This window comes from Dendropsophus ebraccatus, chromosome 1 (genome assembly GCF_027789765.1).
Source record: "Dendropsophus ebraccatus isolate aDenEbr1 chromosome 1, aDenEbr1.pat, whole genome shotgun sequence".
In the NCBI taxonomy this organism is placed as follows: Eukaryota; Metazoa; Chordata; class Amphibia; order Anura; family Hylidae; genus Dendropsophus; species Dendropsophus ebraccatus.
Window position 1 is genome coordinate 12487900 of NC_091454.1, and position 18156 is coordinate 12506055.

Consider the following 18156-nt stretch of genomic DNA (forward strand, 5'->3'; position numbering starts at 1 on the left):
AACCCCTTTTACAGTTAGAGGGGTATATCCATCTGGGACCCTTCCACATATCCACAATATATACTATAGATGGTTGCGACCTCTAAATCCTATCGTTAGATCAAGAACTCCCTGGACCTCTGCAGCCTCTTTGCACCTGCAGATGGAGGTAAAAAAGTTGAAAACACCCAAAGCCAACATGTTACACAATTTGCACAACTCCCATTGACTTTCATGCGCAAATGACATAGCCCTAAAAACAACTTTGAAAGTGGCCACATGTATAGTTCGTTCTCTTTCAATGTCTGGATATACAGTTTTGTAAATCTATGCTTATCAAAACCACCACATTTAGCTATACATTATACTGTATGTTACAGAGAGGACTGAACTCTTGTTACAGGTCAGCCGCACCCTGAGTGTAAATAGTTACACCCGCCCTCTGGTATCTGAGCGTCAGAGATTTTTAGTTTCGTTTCTCTCTTCCTCCTCTGTCAGCCATGGCGTCTGCTGCTCTGAGAGGTGACCTGGACTGTTCCATCTGTCTGATCACTTATACAGATCCTGTAATGCTGAGATGTGGCCACAACTTCTGCCGGGTCTGTATTGATCGTTTGCTGGATACACAGGACGGGGCTGGAGTTTATTCCTGTCCTGAATGCAGAAAAGAGTATCAGGAGCGGCCTGCACTGATGAGGGACATCGCTCTATGTAAACTAATGGAGAATATACTGCTGACTCCTCCAACACCGACAGAAAGCGGGATCTGCTGCACTTACTGTGTGGACTCTGCTGTACCTGCTGTGAGATCCTGTCTGCACTGTGAGGCTTCTCTGTGTGATAAACACCTGAGAGCTCACAGCAAGTCACCAGAACACGTCTTATCTGAGCCCAGCACTTCCCTGGAGAAGAGGAAATGTTCTGTCCATAAGAAGGTGCTGGAATATTACTGCACTGAGGACGCTGCTTGTATCTGTGTGTCCTGCAGTTTGGCCGGAGAACATTGGGGACACCGAGTAGAGACGCTGAAGGAGGCCTCTGAGAAGAAGAAGAAGAATCTGAGAAATGTTCTCCAGAAACTGATGGCAAAGAGAGAGGAGATTAAGGAAAGAGTCCGGAGTGTGGAGGAGCGCAGGAGAAAAGCTCAAGAAAAAGCAGCTGGAGAAGCTGAGAGAGTCACTGTCCTGTTTATAGACATCAGGAGACAGCTGGACGACCTGGAGAAGAGGGTCCTGAGCGAGATCTCCAGGCAGGATAAGGAGGAGTCACTGCCACTGTCTGCTCTGATCCAGCAGCTGGAAATAAAGAAGGACGAGCTGTCCAGGAAGATGAGACACATTGAGGAGCTGTGTAACATGGCGGATCCACTGACTGTTTTACAGGAACCAGACACAGGTGACTTGTGTGATCCTGAGGAGGGGGGAGGTGATGAGGACACAGGGGGACATGATAGACAGCCCCATGATGTAGATGATCTGGATGTGGCTGTGATCTCAGACACATTCCGCACATTATGTGACATAATATCAAGTATAAGGAGAGGGATCTATAAGGAGGATCCTGCAGACATATTATTTGATGTAAACACAGCTAATAATAATCTCCTTATATCAGATGATCAAAAAACTTTAACCTGGACAGAAGAGAAGCAGAATCGTCCAGAAACAGCAGAGAGATTCCAGAATTATCCTCAGGTGATGAGCAGCAGGAGATTCTCCTCAGGACGACATTACTGGGATGTGGAGATCAGTAGATCAGAGAATTGGATGGTGGGGATGTGTTATCCCAGTATAGACAGGACTGGATATCATTCACGTATTGGATATAATAACAAGTCCTGGAGTTTGAGGTGGTGTAATAATCACTGTTTAGTGATTCATGACAGTAAATATATCTGGTTACCTGACAATATCTCCAGTGATAGATTCAGGATCTGTCTGGATTATGAGGCCGGGCAGCTGTCCTTTTATGAGCTGTGTGACCCCATCAGACACTTACACACCTTCACCGCCACCTTCACCGAGCCCCTTCATGTTGCACTATATGTGTGGGTCGGTTCTATAAAGATAATAAGGGGAGTCAGCAGCTGGGACAAACCATCATAACCTAAGAGAGATAAAAGATAGATAAAATTAAACAGGTTTAGTTCTATTCTTGCACCTGATGCCCCTATGTCTTTTATAACCCCCCCCCCCCCCCCCACACACACACACACACACACAGACACCTCACTGGTATTTGACACCAATAATCAATGTATAATCTATAAAGCAATGCTGATGTTTCTCTCACTGTCGTATACTATACATAGTGACATCAATGTTATACAGTGCCTACTCCTGAGAGATGTAATTCACATTTACAATAATTAATTCATGCAACATATAGGTAAAAACTTTAAAGACTACATTTTATAACCCTTTTCCAGCTACAGAAATTTTTGGAGTCAGTGCAATAATTTTTTTCCCTCCTCCTTCTAAGAGCCATAGTTCTTAAGGCCCTATTACAGGGGACGATTGCTGTGCATCATACTATGCTTATATGAATATTTATAGTGGACGGGAAGGGCTAGGCGGGCTGAGGGGGATGGTCCGGGCAGACGGGCAACGCCCCTAACGCTCCTAAGCTGGGGATAAGCCTATCTACTATTATAAAGCTCCACTATATGGGAAGAGAGAGAAGTAAGAACTGCGGACATAAGGTAAACAGCTACTTGGGGATATCAGCAGGTTCATTGGCTCGACCCTGCTGATAGTGGTGCTCTTAGGAATATACAAACACACAAGGATTATTTTTCATGATACAGAGGAATACAGAGCTTTTTTGTTTTGACAGGACCGATGATACTTTTTAATGACATCCTTCATTTTACCATAAAATGTATTGCAAAATTTACTTGTGGGGAGCAATGTAAAAAATCATGTGATTTTGTGAGATTTTATTCTTACTCTATGGTAAAAATTACATTATACCTTTAATCTGCTGGTCAGTAGGCTTAATCGAACACCTGAAAAAGCTAGCCGGACCTTCCCTATTTGATTGCTGATGTCTTCACGGTCCGTGCGGAAGGAGGAGACATTTTGAGGACCGCCTGGAATTCCAGGATTCGGCCTGGTTAATAGGCTGTGTCCCAAAATTCCAGGCGGTCCCCGGGATGTCTCCATCAGCAATCAAATATGGAAGGTCCGGCTAGGTTCGAACCTAGCTTTTTCAGATGTTCGATCAAGCCTACTGGTCAGTACAATTACAGCTGTATAAAAAATGTTATGCTTTTATGTTACTACATACTACATTGTACCATCACGTAAGGCAATGTTGTTTTTTTCATTACACTGTTGGCAGTTCTCTGCGCAGTTTTCTTTTCGTGCAGCGGCCCTATGCATTGGAGACTGGTCCCGCACCCCCCAATATAATGATATCCCCTCCCCTTGGTGATGTGCTAGGCTGTACTCTAATGGAGGCGCATTACGGAGGGGAGGGGATATCATTAAAGAGGATGTACCATCAGATACATTCTCTTTAATTTGACCCACCGATAGAACAGCGTAGTCACGGGGAAGCCGGTGCCGCGGTCCTTTTTTCTTTTAACCGCAGCCAGGTTCCCGTGTACCGGGGTTCTATCCACGGATACCGGGCCGGTGCCCAAGCACAGGAGGCGGGCCAGCCCGCGCACAGTGGGAGGGAATTCCCTCCCCTCTATGATGCCATTGGACTGTGCCATGGGATCACCGCCTCGGCACCGACAAGTTAATGTAGAAAAAAAATTACCTTACGTGATGGTGCATTCACTTTAAAAAAAAATTCTAATAAAAATATTTTGTATCATTCTATTCTCTCCTTAATATTTTTTTTGTCTGTGCTGCTGTGTGTGAGGATATGTTTTGAAGGGTGAGTTTTTACTGATACATTTGTGGAGTTGATGTGACTTTTATATATGACAGCAGAGTTCCCCAAGGTTTCCTTGCCACTATCGTCTATGACAGACATACTGGTTGGGGGATACTCTATTAGAGAAATATAATATAGCCTGGGACTTTAATCTCTAGTCTCCATTGTATTAATAAATTGCCGAAATAATAAATCAGGGAAATGTTAATCATGAAAGAGTTTCAACCTGAAATTCTCAAAATATCTGAATTTCTAGCAATCTGAATATTCTGCATTACATTGGAAGGGGAAAAGCTGAAAACGGTGGTCATGTGGTAAAACCTTATCACAACCTTAGGAAAAAGAGTCAGAACTAGAGGACACTAACACTGATTTGAATAGTGTTATAAAGGTCACAGTCTCACAGTCTTGTATATTTTCCTCAAAGAGAGATACAGATAACACTGGTTGGCCCCCAGTGGGTCTCACTTGACTCCCCTCAGTGCTGGGATGTGCAGGCAACTGTGTATAGTCCTCTTAGCTACTTTGATAACTACCGTGTTTCCCCCAAAATAAAACGGTGCCTTATATTTCCCCCCCCCAGAAAAACAGGCACTATGGGGGAGATTTATTAAACATGATGTAAAGTGAAACAGGCCCAGTTGCCCCTAGCAACCAATCAGATTTCACTTTTCTTTCCTCACAGACACTTTGGAAAATGAGAGGTGGAATCTGATTGGTTGCTAGGGGCAACTGGGCCAGTTTCACTTTACACCATGTTTAATAAATCTCCCCTATGTCTTATTTTCGGGGGATGTCTTATTTCTCTCCCAACGCCCTCCTGACATCCCTGGACATCCTCCTCCCCGGACCTCCCTGGAATACTCACAAAGCGCTCATCAGCAGCGAGTAAGCGGCGGGTCAGCCATGCGGTGGAACATGCAGCGTGACATGTGGCAACGTGTGGTGGGACGTGCGGAGGACGTGGGGGCCATGGACCAGGCTGCCTGCGGTGCCGGTAGAAGATCCACAAGGGGATTAGGTGAGTCCTGGGTGGCAACAGGCGGCTCTAGATTTGAGTAGGGGTGCCTTATTTTCGGGGGGGGATGCCTTACTTTAGGTTAGAGAGTAGAGTAGTTGGGGTGTGTTATCTTAGGAGGATGTTTTATTTTCAGAGAAACATGGTAGGTCTGACCTGAAGCCCAACATGTCCTGGAATGCAGAAAGGTACTTGTGCAGTGTATCTTTACTGGCTTAAAGCGACTCTGTACCCACAATCTGAACCCCCCCCAAACAGCTTGTACAGTTAGATAGCTTCTTTTAATCCAGGATCTGTCCTGGGGTCCATTCGGCAGATGATGCAGTTATTATAATTATTAAAAACCGCCGATGTGATATAAAAACTTTTAATGAGCAATGCGTTTCGGCAACATACTGCCACCTTTATCAAGCTCCTACTAGATTTACCTACATAACCTCTCTTTATACACTCAGTAGTTATTAAAAAAAAACCTCCTACCCGAAGGCTGGGAAACAGACCGAAGTGTCACAACAAGAAACGAGTCCATCTTGTTAAATATACGGCCACTAATATAGATCATGTTCTTTATTAGGGGCTGTCTATGTTAAGATACGGGCGCCTTCCTCCGATATATTCCCAAAGTAGGAACATAGCCATAAACTGTAAGTTTTTATAACATGTTTATAATGTTACTATTGTGCAAACTGTAAGAGCCATAGTACACAGAGCGACACTCTTGTACATAGCGCAATAATGTTTATTCAAGATCAGTACAGAATTAGGCAACAACGGCCGTGAATTATGCAAAACATATGTTGCATTTGAATGAATGGATGGATTTCCGGCCGGAGCGTGTACACATAGTATACGTATACACATAGGGGGGCATTTATTAAGTCCGGCGTTTTTTACGCCGGACTTAAAAATGCCCCCGCAGCTCCGGAGATTTATGTAGAGGCGGACTGCCTCTACACAAATCCCGTGCGCGCCGGTGCGCACCGCCGAAAACCTACGCCAGCTGAGGACTGGAGTAGGTTTTCGGCGTATATTTGGGAGGAACGGATGGTAAATCGCGCGGACTCTGAGTCCGCGCCCTCCGTTCCGCCCACTGCACGCCCCCTTTCCGCCCCCTAATGTACTCGGCGGAAAGTGCCGATTTGCGAATATTTTATTCGCAAATCGGCCATTTGCGTATAAAAAAATACGCAAATCGGCACTTTCCGCCGAAAATCATCAGTTCGCAGAATGATACATGTGGCCCATAGTCTCCCCCTTCCGTATCAGCTAACTCCTGGTGCATGCTGGGTTGAAAGCCCAAAACAGTCTCCGAGAACAGAGAAAGTCTCAAAGCCAAGTAACAGTGACTGACAAAGTTTCGTGTCTTCAGAGAACTAAATTTCCTACCCCAGCATAACAAAGACATAATTGTATTTAAGAAGAAACACAAACAAAAATTTTCAACGCCTTATCAGAGAGATTTTATTCTAAAACCTGACAATCTACACTCTATATAACCCTTGAGGGACCTGCGGAATAATCAGAGATCCCCAGGACCTTGAGGACACCTCACACCTCCCCTCACCATACTCTGTATGAGACATGAAGTTAGCACTCGGCCAATGCGGCACGTGTCGGTAAGCCAGCAAGGTTTCCTTTTTCTCTTTCACATTTGTTCAAATATAGTCGGCACGTTAGGGACAAGCACTGGCAGCAAGGTTGAAAACGATTAATCTCTCTAAAGTGCAACCTGCCACCAAGCAAATAGGCTTTGATAAATGGTATTGCCATCCCATTTCTTGGACCAACACCTATCTCCCAAATGTGGGTCCCTTGACGTCCTTGTTGAGGTTGCTCTTTCCATTGACTTGTCAACCACCTGAGGGGCAGATTGCTGATCTTTGAGACATTTATGGCAATCCTTATGAAAAGATGGGGATAGCCCAGGCTTTAACCACTAAATTCCCAAATTTTCATATCTACCTACTCTCAGAAGTAGACAACTGCAAAGGGATTCCCTTCTCTAGGGTTGGGACTATGGATGGTCCGAAACTGCCGAGGTTCGGGTTCATATGAACCCGAACGCTCGGCACCAGATTCCCACTGTCTGCCCGTCCGTGGAGCGGGTGGATACAGCGGGAGGACCGCCTGGAAAACTGGGATACAGCCTATGGCTATGGCTGTATCCCAGTTTTCCAGGCAGTCCTCCTGCTGTATCCACCCTCTTCACGGAGCGGGCAGACAGCAGGAATCATTACCGAGATTCGGACCATCCCTAGTTGGGACCCAAAAAGAAACATTCTGCTTCACCATCACTTCTAGTAGTTGGTTTATATGATAATAGGCATTGGGAATCCTGGTAGGATTAGAGGATCCTGGTAAATAGTGTTACCACTGGTGGTATACATTCCTAATCTATCTAATAAATAAATGGTTACTATGCTTTATGATGGAACAGTAAACTAGTAACTAAACTAGTAGTAACACCGCAAACAAGTAGCTTAATATATATAATATTGCTTGTTTTTAGCATGATGGGCTAACAATTATGCTAAATCTTTCAACTTTCGATGCACAAGTCTTCAGAGCATCGGGGGTATAAAAAGGTAAGTAAATAAAAAATATTCTGGGTTAAAATTAGGAAATTTTGCAATCCTTCAGTTGTTAACTTATCTCATACTTGGCAACAGCCCTGATTTTTCTGGAATGATCTGAGAAATCGGGCTAAAAAAGGGGGTGGGGTTTATGCAAACTCCACCCACAGTGGTCATTTACATGGTCAGCTTGTGGGGCTTAGTTGTCCCGAATTTTTATGGCGATATTTAAATGTAATTCTAATGAATTTTTACAGTTACAGTAAAGTTTCCACGTTGTTGCTGCTAATGGCTTTTTATCACATTTTAAGCTAGTCACGTGATAGGTAAATGCTTGAGATTTACAATTTTTTTTGCATTTTTCCTATTCTATCCTCTACACAACACTATACCGGAGCCATCACACAGAAGTGGGATCCAATAAACAACATTGACTTATATAATGGGGTCCATTGGGTTCCACCAAGGAGATAGTGCCAAATATCCACAAAAAGTGTCTAATATATTTGAGGAATCTCCAACCTATTTTTACCTGAAAAACATGTACGAGGATACTGCGTATAGTAAGCCTTCTCCAAAAAAAATTTCCCAAACCAAATCAAAAATGCCCCAAACGGTTCAGTAATCGATGGGATGTAACCACTATGTATCACTACCTTCCACTTATAACAGAGAAGACAATAAAATAACTTATTCATTATGGTTACTCCCGGACTAGCTTAGATATCAAGTGGGAAACTTGGCTCCCGTACCGCCATGACTTTGGCCCTTACAATAGATGTGAGAAAAGAGAAGAATTTCTTATAAGTTTTCTCTTCTTTATCGTATCTCCAGCCAACTCAGTAATAACGATGAGGACCGCATCTGGGACTTCATCTGCAAGGACACCTTCAGCAAACCCACATTCTGCACCTGGTCAGAGTACGCTAATACTTTCAATGAACCGTTAAAATTCACATGTCCATCTGGATCAGTGCTAAGCGGGATGGGCAGTTACTATGAGGAGAGAAGAAAAGACAGAAGGAAAAATGTTGGGTAGACACCAAACATGAGGTCTTCTCGACTGGACTGAAAAGAGGTCGGCTTTAATCTAATTTGCATAAAGGGGCGTTTCTAGTCACTTTTCGGAATTTCAAGGCAGGACTTACAGGGGGACATTTATAAAGATCGGTGTGCCTGTCAGGCGAGCAGGTCTTACGACTGGCATACACCGCGGAAAAGGTAAGACACTGCGCCTCTTCCATGGTGTACACCAAGGGGGAATTTTTGAAAAATGTTCCCCATAATGTCCAACAATTTAACAATGATATGTTAGAGGGTAGTCCAATCCTATATGACCAGATCTAATAAGATTTTACTTGTACAGGTGGCGTTTCTTGTGTTGTAAAGAATATTTAATACCAATCCAGCGCAACTGCCGATGGACCGACTTTGTTAATAATTTTGATGAGTTCTTAAACTGGAGGGCGTCTTCAGATCAATACCTGGCTGGGGTCTCTGGTATCATTGACAACGATAATGTGTAAGTACAACGAAGTAAGGAATAGTCGGCACTACAGTCTGGAGCCGCTGTCTACTGCAAACAAGTAATGGTTGGGAGTATGCGGTGTTAGCATAGAAGCAGTCCTCGTACTGAACAATAGCAAAAAAGAGATGAATGAAAAGCTGCACTCACCGGCATAGATGACAACTTCTTTATTTCTTATGCATGTGCGGACATTGTGGAGCAGACGCCAGCAGGGTGCGGGTAACAGGCTTGTTTCGCGCTACGGACCCCCGTTGAAGAGCAGTAGCACGAAACAAGCCTGTTACCCGCACCCAGCTGCAGGGCCGTCTTAACAGCATTATGGGCCCCTGGGCAGAGGTGTGAATTGGGCCCCACCCCCCCGCAGCCGCCGCCATCAAAACCCCCCATCTTTGCAACCCCGCCCCTAGCCAGTACAATTACATACAATAAAAAATACAAATTATTGTTAACATAAACTTTAATCCACAACACAGTCTTTCAGCAGCGCAAAAACAAAAAATAACCGTGCGTGCCGCCTCACCAAACCAGAGCAGGTTGGCTTCAAAGTATCCAAAAAACGCAATGGAGACAGCACTTCCAACAGCAATCTGCAGGGTTTATTGTCACACCAGTGCAACATGTCTCATCTATACAGAATACAGGGAAACAACATGGTTCATATATAATATAATAGTCATGTTGTTGCCCCTCTGTCTATATGAGACATGTTGTTTTGCCCTTCTCTATATATATGCCAGATAACAAGCAACAAATATTACCACCGCATACTGACTAACACCACCGCTGCTACTGACTAATCCACTGTACACAGATCACTATCACCTCCTCCAGTCATATAGAGGTACCCAGCTCTACACAGGTTCTGTACACCATATACATTACAGTGCAGATACATCAAGTGACTCACATGGGACGTCTTCTCTGATCGGAGTTCTTCCCTTTTCATCTTCTTTTCCATTTGCCCTGTGCCGTTATGAGAACTTCTCCGAGCCACGAATCCACAGAATCTGCCAGACAGATATATTAGTCTCCTCACTCTGGCACCATCCTCATCTCTATACACACTGCACATCTGTATTACCCCCTTATAGATGGCTTCCCCCTGTATCCCCCTTATAGATGGCTCCCCCCTGTATCCCCCCCCCCCTTATAGATGGCTCCCCCTGTACCCCCCCCTTATAGATGGCTCCCCCCTGTATCCCCCCTTATAGATGGCTCCCCCCTGTATTACCCCCTTATAGATGGCTCCCCCTGTATCCCCCCCCCTTATAGATAGCTCCCCCCTGTATTACCCCTTATAGATGGCTCCCCCCTGTATTACCCCCTTATAGATGGCTCCCCCCTGTATCCCCCCTTATAGATGGCTCCCCCCTGTATCCCCCCCTTATAGATGGCTCCCCCCTGTATTACCCCCTTATAGATGGCTCCCCCCTGTATCCCCCCCTTATAGATGGCTCCCCCCTGTATCCCCCCCCCTTATAGATGGCTCCCCCCCTGTATTACCCCCTTATAGATGGCTCCCCCCTGTATTACCCCCTTATAGATAGCTCCCCCGTATTACCCCCTTATAGATGGCTTCCCCCTGTATCCCCCCTTATAGATAGCTCCCCCTGTATTACCCCCTTATAGATGGCTTCCCCCTTTATCCCCCCCTTATAGATGGCTCCCCCTGTATTACCCCCTTATAGATGGCTCCCCCTGTATTACCCCCCTTATAGATGGCTCCCCCCTGTATCCCCTTGTATAGATGGCTCCCCCCCTGTATTACCCCCTTATAGATGGCTCCCCCCTGTATTACCCCCTTATAGATGGCTCCCCCTGTATTACCCCCTTATAGATGGCTCCCCCCTGTATTACCCCCTTATAGATGGCTCCCCCCTGTATCCCCCCCTATAGATGGCTCCCCCTGTATTACCCCCTTATAGATGGCTCCCCCCTGTATCCCCCCCCCGTATAGATGGCTCCCCCCTGTATCCCCCCGTATAGATGGTTCCCCCTGTATCCCCCCCGTATAGATGGCTCCCCCGTATTCCCCCCTTATAGATGGCTCCCCCCTGTATCCCCCCCTATAGATGGCTCCCCTGTATTCCCCCCTTATAGATGGCTCCCCCCTGTATCCCCCCTATAGATGGCTCCCCCCTTTATCCCCCCCCTCGTATAGATGGCTCCCCCCTGTATCCCCCCCTCGTATAGATGGCTCCCCCCTGTATCCCCCCCCCCGTATAGATGGCTCCCCCTGTATTACCCCCTTATTGATGGCTCCCCCTGTATTACCCCCTTATAGATGGCTCCCCCTGTATTACCCCCTTATAGATGGCTCCCCCCTGTATCCCCCCCGTATAAATGGCTCCCCCTGTATCCCCCCCCCCTTATAGATGGCTCCCCCTGTATCCCCTTGTATAGATGGCTCCCCCCCTGTATTACCCCCTTATAGATGGCTCCCCCCTGTATTACCCCCTTATAGATGGCTCCCCCTGTATTACCCCCTTATAGATGGCTCCCCCCTGTATTACCCCCTTATAGATGGCTCCCCCCTGTATTACCCCCTTATAGATGGCTCCCCCTGTATTACCCCCTTATAGATGGCTCCCCCCTGTATCCCCCCCTATAGATGGCTCCCCCCTGTATTACCCCCTTATAGATGGCTCCCCCCTGTATCCCCCCCCCCGTATAGATGGCTCCCCCCTGTATCCCCCTTTATAGATGGCTCCCCCCTGTATCCCCACCCTCGTATAGATGGCTCCCCCTGTATCCCCCCCTCGTATAGATGGCTCCCCCCTGTATCCCCCCTATAGATGGCTCCCCCCTGTATCCCCCCCTATAGATGGCTCCCCCGTATTCCCCCCTTATAGATGGCTCCCCCCTGTACAGCAGATAAAAAAAACAAAACACCCAACTCACCTATCAGCGCTCCCCCGTCGCTGCTTCCTCTCCTCTTCTGCCCCCGGCTGATGTGTCGCTCCCTGGGGGATTCTCCGGGAGCGCATACATCCGGAAGCTCAGTGTGCGCCCGGCCGGGACTTCCAGGACAGGAAGCTCCAGCGACGCGCACTGAGGTTCCTGATTCGTGCGCTCCCGGAGAATCCCCCAGGGAGTGACGCATCAGCCGGGGCCAAATTTCCTCTTGCGACTGCAAGCAAGAAAGTGCTTGCGGTCGCAAGAGAAGGGGAAGGGGGGGGGCGCGCAGGGCTGTCTTACCCATTGGGCATGGGAGGCGGCTGCCCGGGGACCCTTGCGTCCTAGGGGGGCCCTGCCCAGCTGGCGTCTGCACCACAATGTCCACACATGCATAAGAAATAAAGAAGTTGTCATCTATGCCGGTGAGTGCAGCTTTTCATTCATCTCTTTTTCGTTATTGATAATGTGTAAGTACTTTACACTGTTAGGTTATATCCGTCTTGTCTTGGCCATATTTCGGACACCTTTTTGGACAGCCATCTTTTTGAAGCTTAAGTAAGGCTATGTTCACACTACGTATCACACTACGCCATCGGCAACAGCGGCAGTACTTTGTACGGAGTGGAACACTGCCTATTCTTCTTAGTATACGCTCTGGCCGGGATCCCATGCGGCGCCGCAAAGAACTGATATGTAAGTTTTCTGCGGCCGCAGGAAGACCTGTCAGTTCACACAACTAAGCGAGCGGCTCCGGCCGCAAGCTTCATTGTGTGCTATGAAAGTTCTGATGCGGGCGCGCCCGCATCAGGACACTGTGGCGGGAAAGATCATCCGGCTGATCTTTGCAGAGACCGGCCGTTCTGTAACCCAGCCGGGTCACGGAGCGGCCGATCTTTCACGTAGTGTGAACATAGCATCAGGCTGGGTTTACACTATGTATATTTGAGGCTGTATTTGTGAGGCTGTATAGCAACCAAAACCAGGAGTGGATTGAAAACACAGAAAGGCTCTGTTCACATAATGTTGTAATTGAGTGGATGGCCGTCATTTAATGGCAAATATTTGCTGTTATTTTAAAACAACGGCTGTGGTATTGAAATAATGGCCGTTATTTACTGTTATATGGCGGCCATCCACTCAATTTCAACATTGTGTGAACAGATCCTTTCTGTGTTTTCAATCCACTCCTGGTTTTGGTTGCTATGAGGACCTGACATGAGGACCAAATACAGCCTGAAATATACTGTGTGTGAACCCAGCCTAAAGCTGTAATTTTCGTAATACGGCGGTCTGAAAACACGTCTATAAAATGGCCAAAAAGAGACATTGTGTGCCTTAGAGTCACACAACATGCAGGAACTACTGTCAGTCACACCATAGCCACAACCACCTTGAGCCGCCTGCTTTTTAAAAATAGGGCCCCCGGCAGACGTGGCCAGGGCAGAACAAGTATGTTTTTAATGATCCTCTTCTTCTAGTATGACAAAGTATCTTCCTACCTACTAGTACAGACATATAAAAAGGGGCTCTATTACAATAATCATAAAGGTCCCAGTTATGGTGGCAAGTAGAGATAAGAAAACTTCCCAAAAGTGGTTGTACCTGGGTTCAACCTTGAGTATGCCTGGGATCCTTCTAACATGTCAGGACAATCTACAGAAACAGAGATTGATCCGCATTAGAGCAAAGAGCCTAAGCTGAAGTGTTCCACTGATACTTGCTCGGCTTTCTCGGATAATCTTGAGAAGTTAGCTTTGCCTAGTAGTTCAAGCCTGGGACTCGTATTACCGAACCTGACACTTGTGTCTAACCGTGAGTATGCAGAGTACTGCACTAATTAGGCAAGGTCCCCAAGAGAGTCCCTGTACCTATCCTAAGTCAGCAACACTTCTACTTCATACTATTACTATTAGCTACTACCTCAAGTACTATAAACACGGGTACCTGTACCTAATAAGGTTGTTCACATGTATTGCACTAAAGTTCTCAAGTAAGGTCATCTTCTGGTTAAGTGCTGGACACCATTGCAACTGCACCTACCCGCACCTGGTTCTAACCTTTTCAAAGCCCAGTGCTTGTATACCCAGGGTGGGCATCACCACTCCTGGCCACCGTGACAAGTGCCTAAGTGATATCACCACACTAGCCCACTGCTAACAACACCTATCAACCCCAGTTACGGCACGTACAGTATATGCTTTTCTGCTCACTAAAACACAGGGCACACACTATACTTTGTTTAGTATTTGGTCCTCATTTTGGTGAGTATTTTTCCGGGAGCTAAATAAGTAAATCTGAAATGGAAAGATTTAATCTTTTTATGCACAATTTGGAGGCACTTCTGGGTTTAGTACAAATACAAACGTGAAATGTGCTTAGTAAAAAATACTATGTAAAACCAAGAGTTATTATAGGTGCAGGGACTCCTGTCTTTGACTGGAGTCCCTGCTCTTGCACTGATTTACTAGAAAGGAATTACAAAAAAATTTTGAAAAAAGATTTTTAAATAAAATTGTATTTGATTAATTCCCAACAGATTCACTTATATTTAGTACTGTTTAAGGCTATGTGCAGGCTATGTAAGAGAGTCTCTGAAAAGATCATCCTCCCCGGTACTGCAGTGATACATGATCTTTTTGGCCGCAGGGTTCCGATGCAGGCACATCTGTGCGCTCCCGCATCAGAACTCTCCACTGCATGCTATGGAGCGAGCGGCTACGGCCGCTCGCTTCATAGCGTGCAGTGGAGAGTTCTGAGAGAGTGGAGAGTTCTGTGCACTGACATGGTTTTCTGCGGCTGCTATTCACTGAATAGCAGTCGCAGAAAACTGACATGTCAGTTGTTTGCTGCGCCGCTAGGGATCCCAGCCAGAGCGTATACTATGTGAAGTATATTTTCGTAATAATCACGGCCATTTTACGAAAATATACGTTGTGTGAACATAGCCTAACACTGTTTTATGATTTAAAATTTTACAAAATAATTTTCATTCGGTGACAAGGGACAGTAAAAAACCAGAATCAAAATCGTGTTACTATATAGGACATTATTGTAAAAATGTAAACATCTGTTATTTTTCAGGGACAGACGCTGGATTTTCTACACGTGTAAAAAGTGATGAGCTGCTGTCCTGCAGGTGGAGCTCCAGAGCAGATAGAGATCTTAGATTGTAAGCTCTGATGAGCCAGTAATAATCGTAGACCAGCCTGTGTCCTGCTGGTTATATTCCTATCTGTGTTATCGATGACAGTGTCTTGAAATAAAAAATTAAATGTAACTTTTTTGCTTGTACTAGAAATATCTATTGACCCTTTCAGGAAAGCTTCCTTACATACATGAGGTTACTTATTCTGTACTGACCCTGCATTACATCCTGCATTATACCCCAGAGCTGCACTCACTATTCTGCTGGTGGGGTCACTGTGTACATACATTACATTACTGACTATTTTAGGGACTGGCTTCTACATAAGAGACTATGGGGGAGGGTGGCTACTATATAAGAGACTATTGGGAGGTCTGGATACTATATTGGGCATTATTGGAAGGGTTGGCTACTATATAAGACACTATTGGGAGGGCTGGCTACTATGTAAGACACTATTGGGATGGGGGGCTACTATATAAGACATTATTGGGGGCTGGCTACTATATGGGACACTATCGAGGGGCTAGCTACTATATTGGGCACTATTAGGTGTGCTGGCTACCATCTGGGTCACTATTGGGAGGGCTGGCTACTATGTAGGGCTCTAATAGTAGGCCTGGCTAGTATGTGGGGCACTATTGGGAGGGGGGCTACTACATGGGCACAATTATGGGATTACCTACTGTTTGAGGGATATAATTGGTAACTACCATGTGAGGACAATTACTTTAGGATCGGCGGTGCCAGAAACGCCACATGTACTTTTCATTAAATATCAAGGTTGGCCCGCGACTTTGTCCAATTTTTTATTTTTGGCCCACTGTGTATTTGAGTTTGACACCCCTGGTTTACATTGATATATGTATTATTGCACTGTTTACCTATCTGTTTTCTCTATAGTACATTTGTACATTTATTAAAGGGATTATTCAGCATCAGCGAAGCATAGCCCTCTCTTCTAAGAACAGTGCCACTCTTGTCTTCAATTCACTAGTGACTATGTACAGTTACTGTATACACTGCTGATAATATGGTGCCAGTTGTTCTACAAAAAATAGAGATGATCAACCAGAGAACATTTTCTTTGGCAGAAAATCCAGTCCAATAACTCCCTGTGTTTTCAGTGGCGTTAGTTATTTCTTTTGGCAAAAGATCACTACAATGTTCAGTCATCGGGGAGAACATGTCCATCATAATAAGTAACATTTACCGAATCTTATTACGGTAAATAACTATAACCTTATCCCACCTCTGATGATGCAATCATCTCCGGAAGGAGAACGACCTGCAGTCATGGATTCACCAAGATCAGCTATTCTTTCTTGGGAGAAGCCATGAGAATTTATTTCCCTAAATGTTCCTACACACATTGAACCAAAGTTGGCCAAACCCATCACCTTCAATGGGTTCAGCCAACTAAGGCGTATGTTGTGTCCCCATAAAAAGAACCGACCAACAACATATTTTGAGAACTTCCAAAATCTAAGTGGGCCCCAGTTTTTTACTTCTAAACCCCAGCATCCAAAGTTACTATACGTGCCGACAGATGCAGAGTTCACGTAGAAGCACTGGAAAGAACTTCACTCAAAGTGGAATAGCGGAGACACTCACCGGTATTAGCAAAGTATAAATATCTCTTTTACTCCATCATATGGCAACAAGCATGAGTAGCGTATGAGCAATAGGCAGCAGCTGTTCCGCACATCACAGCGTGCTTCGTCACAGCGTGTGACGAAGCACGCTGTGACGTGCGAAACAGCTGTTGCCTATTGCTCATACGCTACTCATGCTTGTTGCCATATGATGGAATAAAAGAGATATTTACACTTTGCTAATACCAGTGAGTGCCTTGTTTCATGCCCAAAGACTGCTACATTCTTCTACCCATAGGGTTGAATTATGCCATTTTCCCTCATCTTGTTGGACGAGGTTCCTTTGATTCTCTCTTTGTCTTTCTAGACAGCTTCCTTCCATCAAAGTCTTAAATGGTCACTGTAATTTCAAAGAAAATCCTTCTGTATGATTCCTAACATATTTGTAAATCATTCCACGCGCCCAAAAATTCCCCAGCTCTAACTTCCCTGCAATCTGCGGTCTACTGTCTGTTGTCAGGAAAAATCTGTCTCTAGTAACAGACAGAGCAGGACAAATTATAGGAAGTTGGGCTTAACATTTGCTATGTACAGAAAAGAGACGGAGAGGATCCGTAGAGCTGAGCCAGTTTGTCTGAAGATGATCTATAGCAGTGGTTGTGAACCAGCGTCCCTCCAACTGTTATAAAACTACAATTCCCATCATGCCTGATGCATCATGATAATGCATGTAGTTTTGCAACAGCTTGAGAGCCACTGTTTTGTCACCACTAATTCACACTGTTTCACAAAGGTAAATCAAGGCTTCTATCTTCTTATCCTTGACCGCCCAGAAGGCCCCGCCCATTGTGTAAATACTAGTCCAACTAGCACTGTATGTCCACAGAACTGCAGTGTAATTTATTTCGGTATAATGCCCCTATGGGATAATTCTCTTTGATGCCTACAAATATGTGTTTGGTCACCATTCTGCACACTCCTGGTGCATGCTGGGTTATAAGCCGAGGCACAAATATCAGGAGCCGTAACCAGTCAATTCTCAAAGAGCTTTAATAGGCCGCGATACACTGACTTATAAAGTAGCTACCAATAAGTACTATCTAAGGTTTTGTGTTTACTGAAGGAGAGCTAAATTTCCTACCCCAGGGTAACAAAGACATCATTGTATTTAAGAAGAAAAACAAACAAAAATGATCAAACACCTTATCAGACATGTTATTCTACAACCTTACCATCTACACTATATATATAACCCCATGAAGGACCTTCAGAACAATCAGAGATCCCAGGACCTTGAGGATTCCCTCACCATACTCTGCTTCAGACATGAAGTTAGTACTTGTTCTGCTCGTGTGCGTCACCTCCACCTTTGCGGCTCGTGTTGGTAAGGCAGCAACGTTTCTTTCCCTCTTTCACGTTTGCTCAAATATAGTCGGCACTTTAGGGACAAGGACTAGCTGCAAGGTTGAAGCCAATTAATCTCTTTTTTTATTCCGACCTAACACCAAGTAAGTATACCGAATGTAAGTCCC

General features: G+C 45.3%; 1 protein-coding gene and 1 long non-coding RNA gene across 2 annotated transcripts in view; both read left to right on the forward strand.

Moving 5' to 3' along the window:
- The first annotated feature begins 479 nt into the window (after window positions 1-479).
- LOC138788976 (E3 ubiquitin/ISG15 ligase TRIM25-like) overlaps window positions 480-18156 on the forward strand; it is a 22891-nt gene continuing 5214 nt past the window's right edge. The window contains exon 1 of the mRNA XM_069967434.1: window positions 480-1374. Coding sequence (XP_069823535.1) covers window positions 480-1374 — 895 coding nt within the window. The remainder of the gene's footprint in view (window positions 1375-18156) is intronic.
- LOC138788987 (uncharacterized) lies at window positions 7391-15275 on the forward strand. Its single transcript, XR_011362676.1, has 3 exons — window positions 7391-7470; window positions 8293-8980; window positions 14966-15275. It is a non-coding gene; the product is annotated as an uncharacterized lncRNA (long non-coding RNA).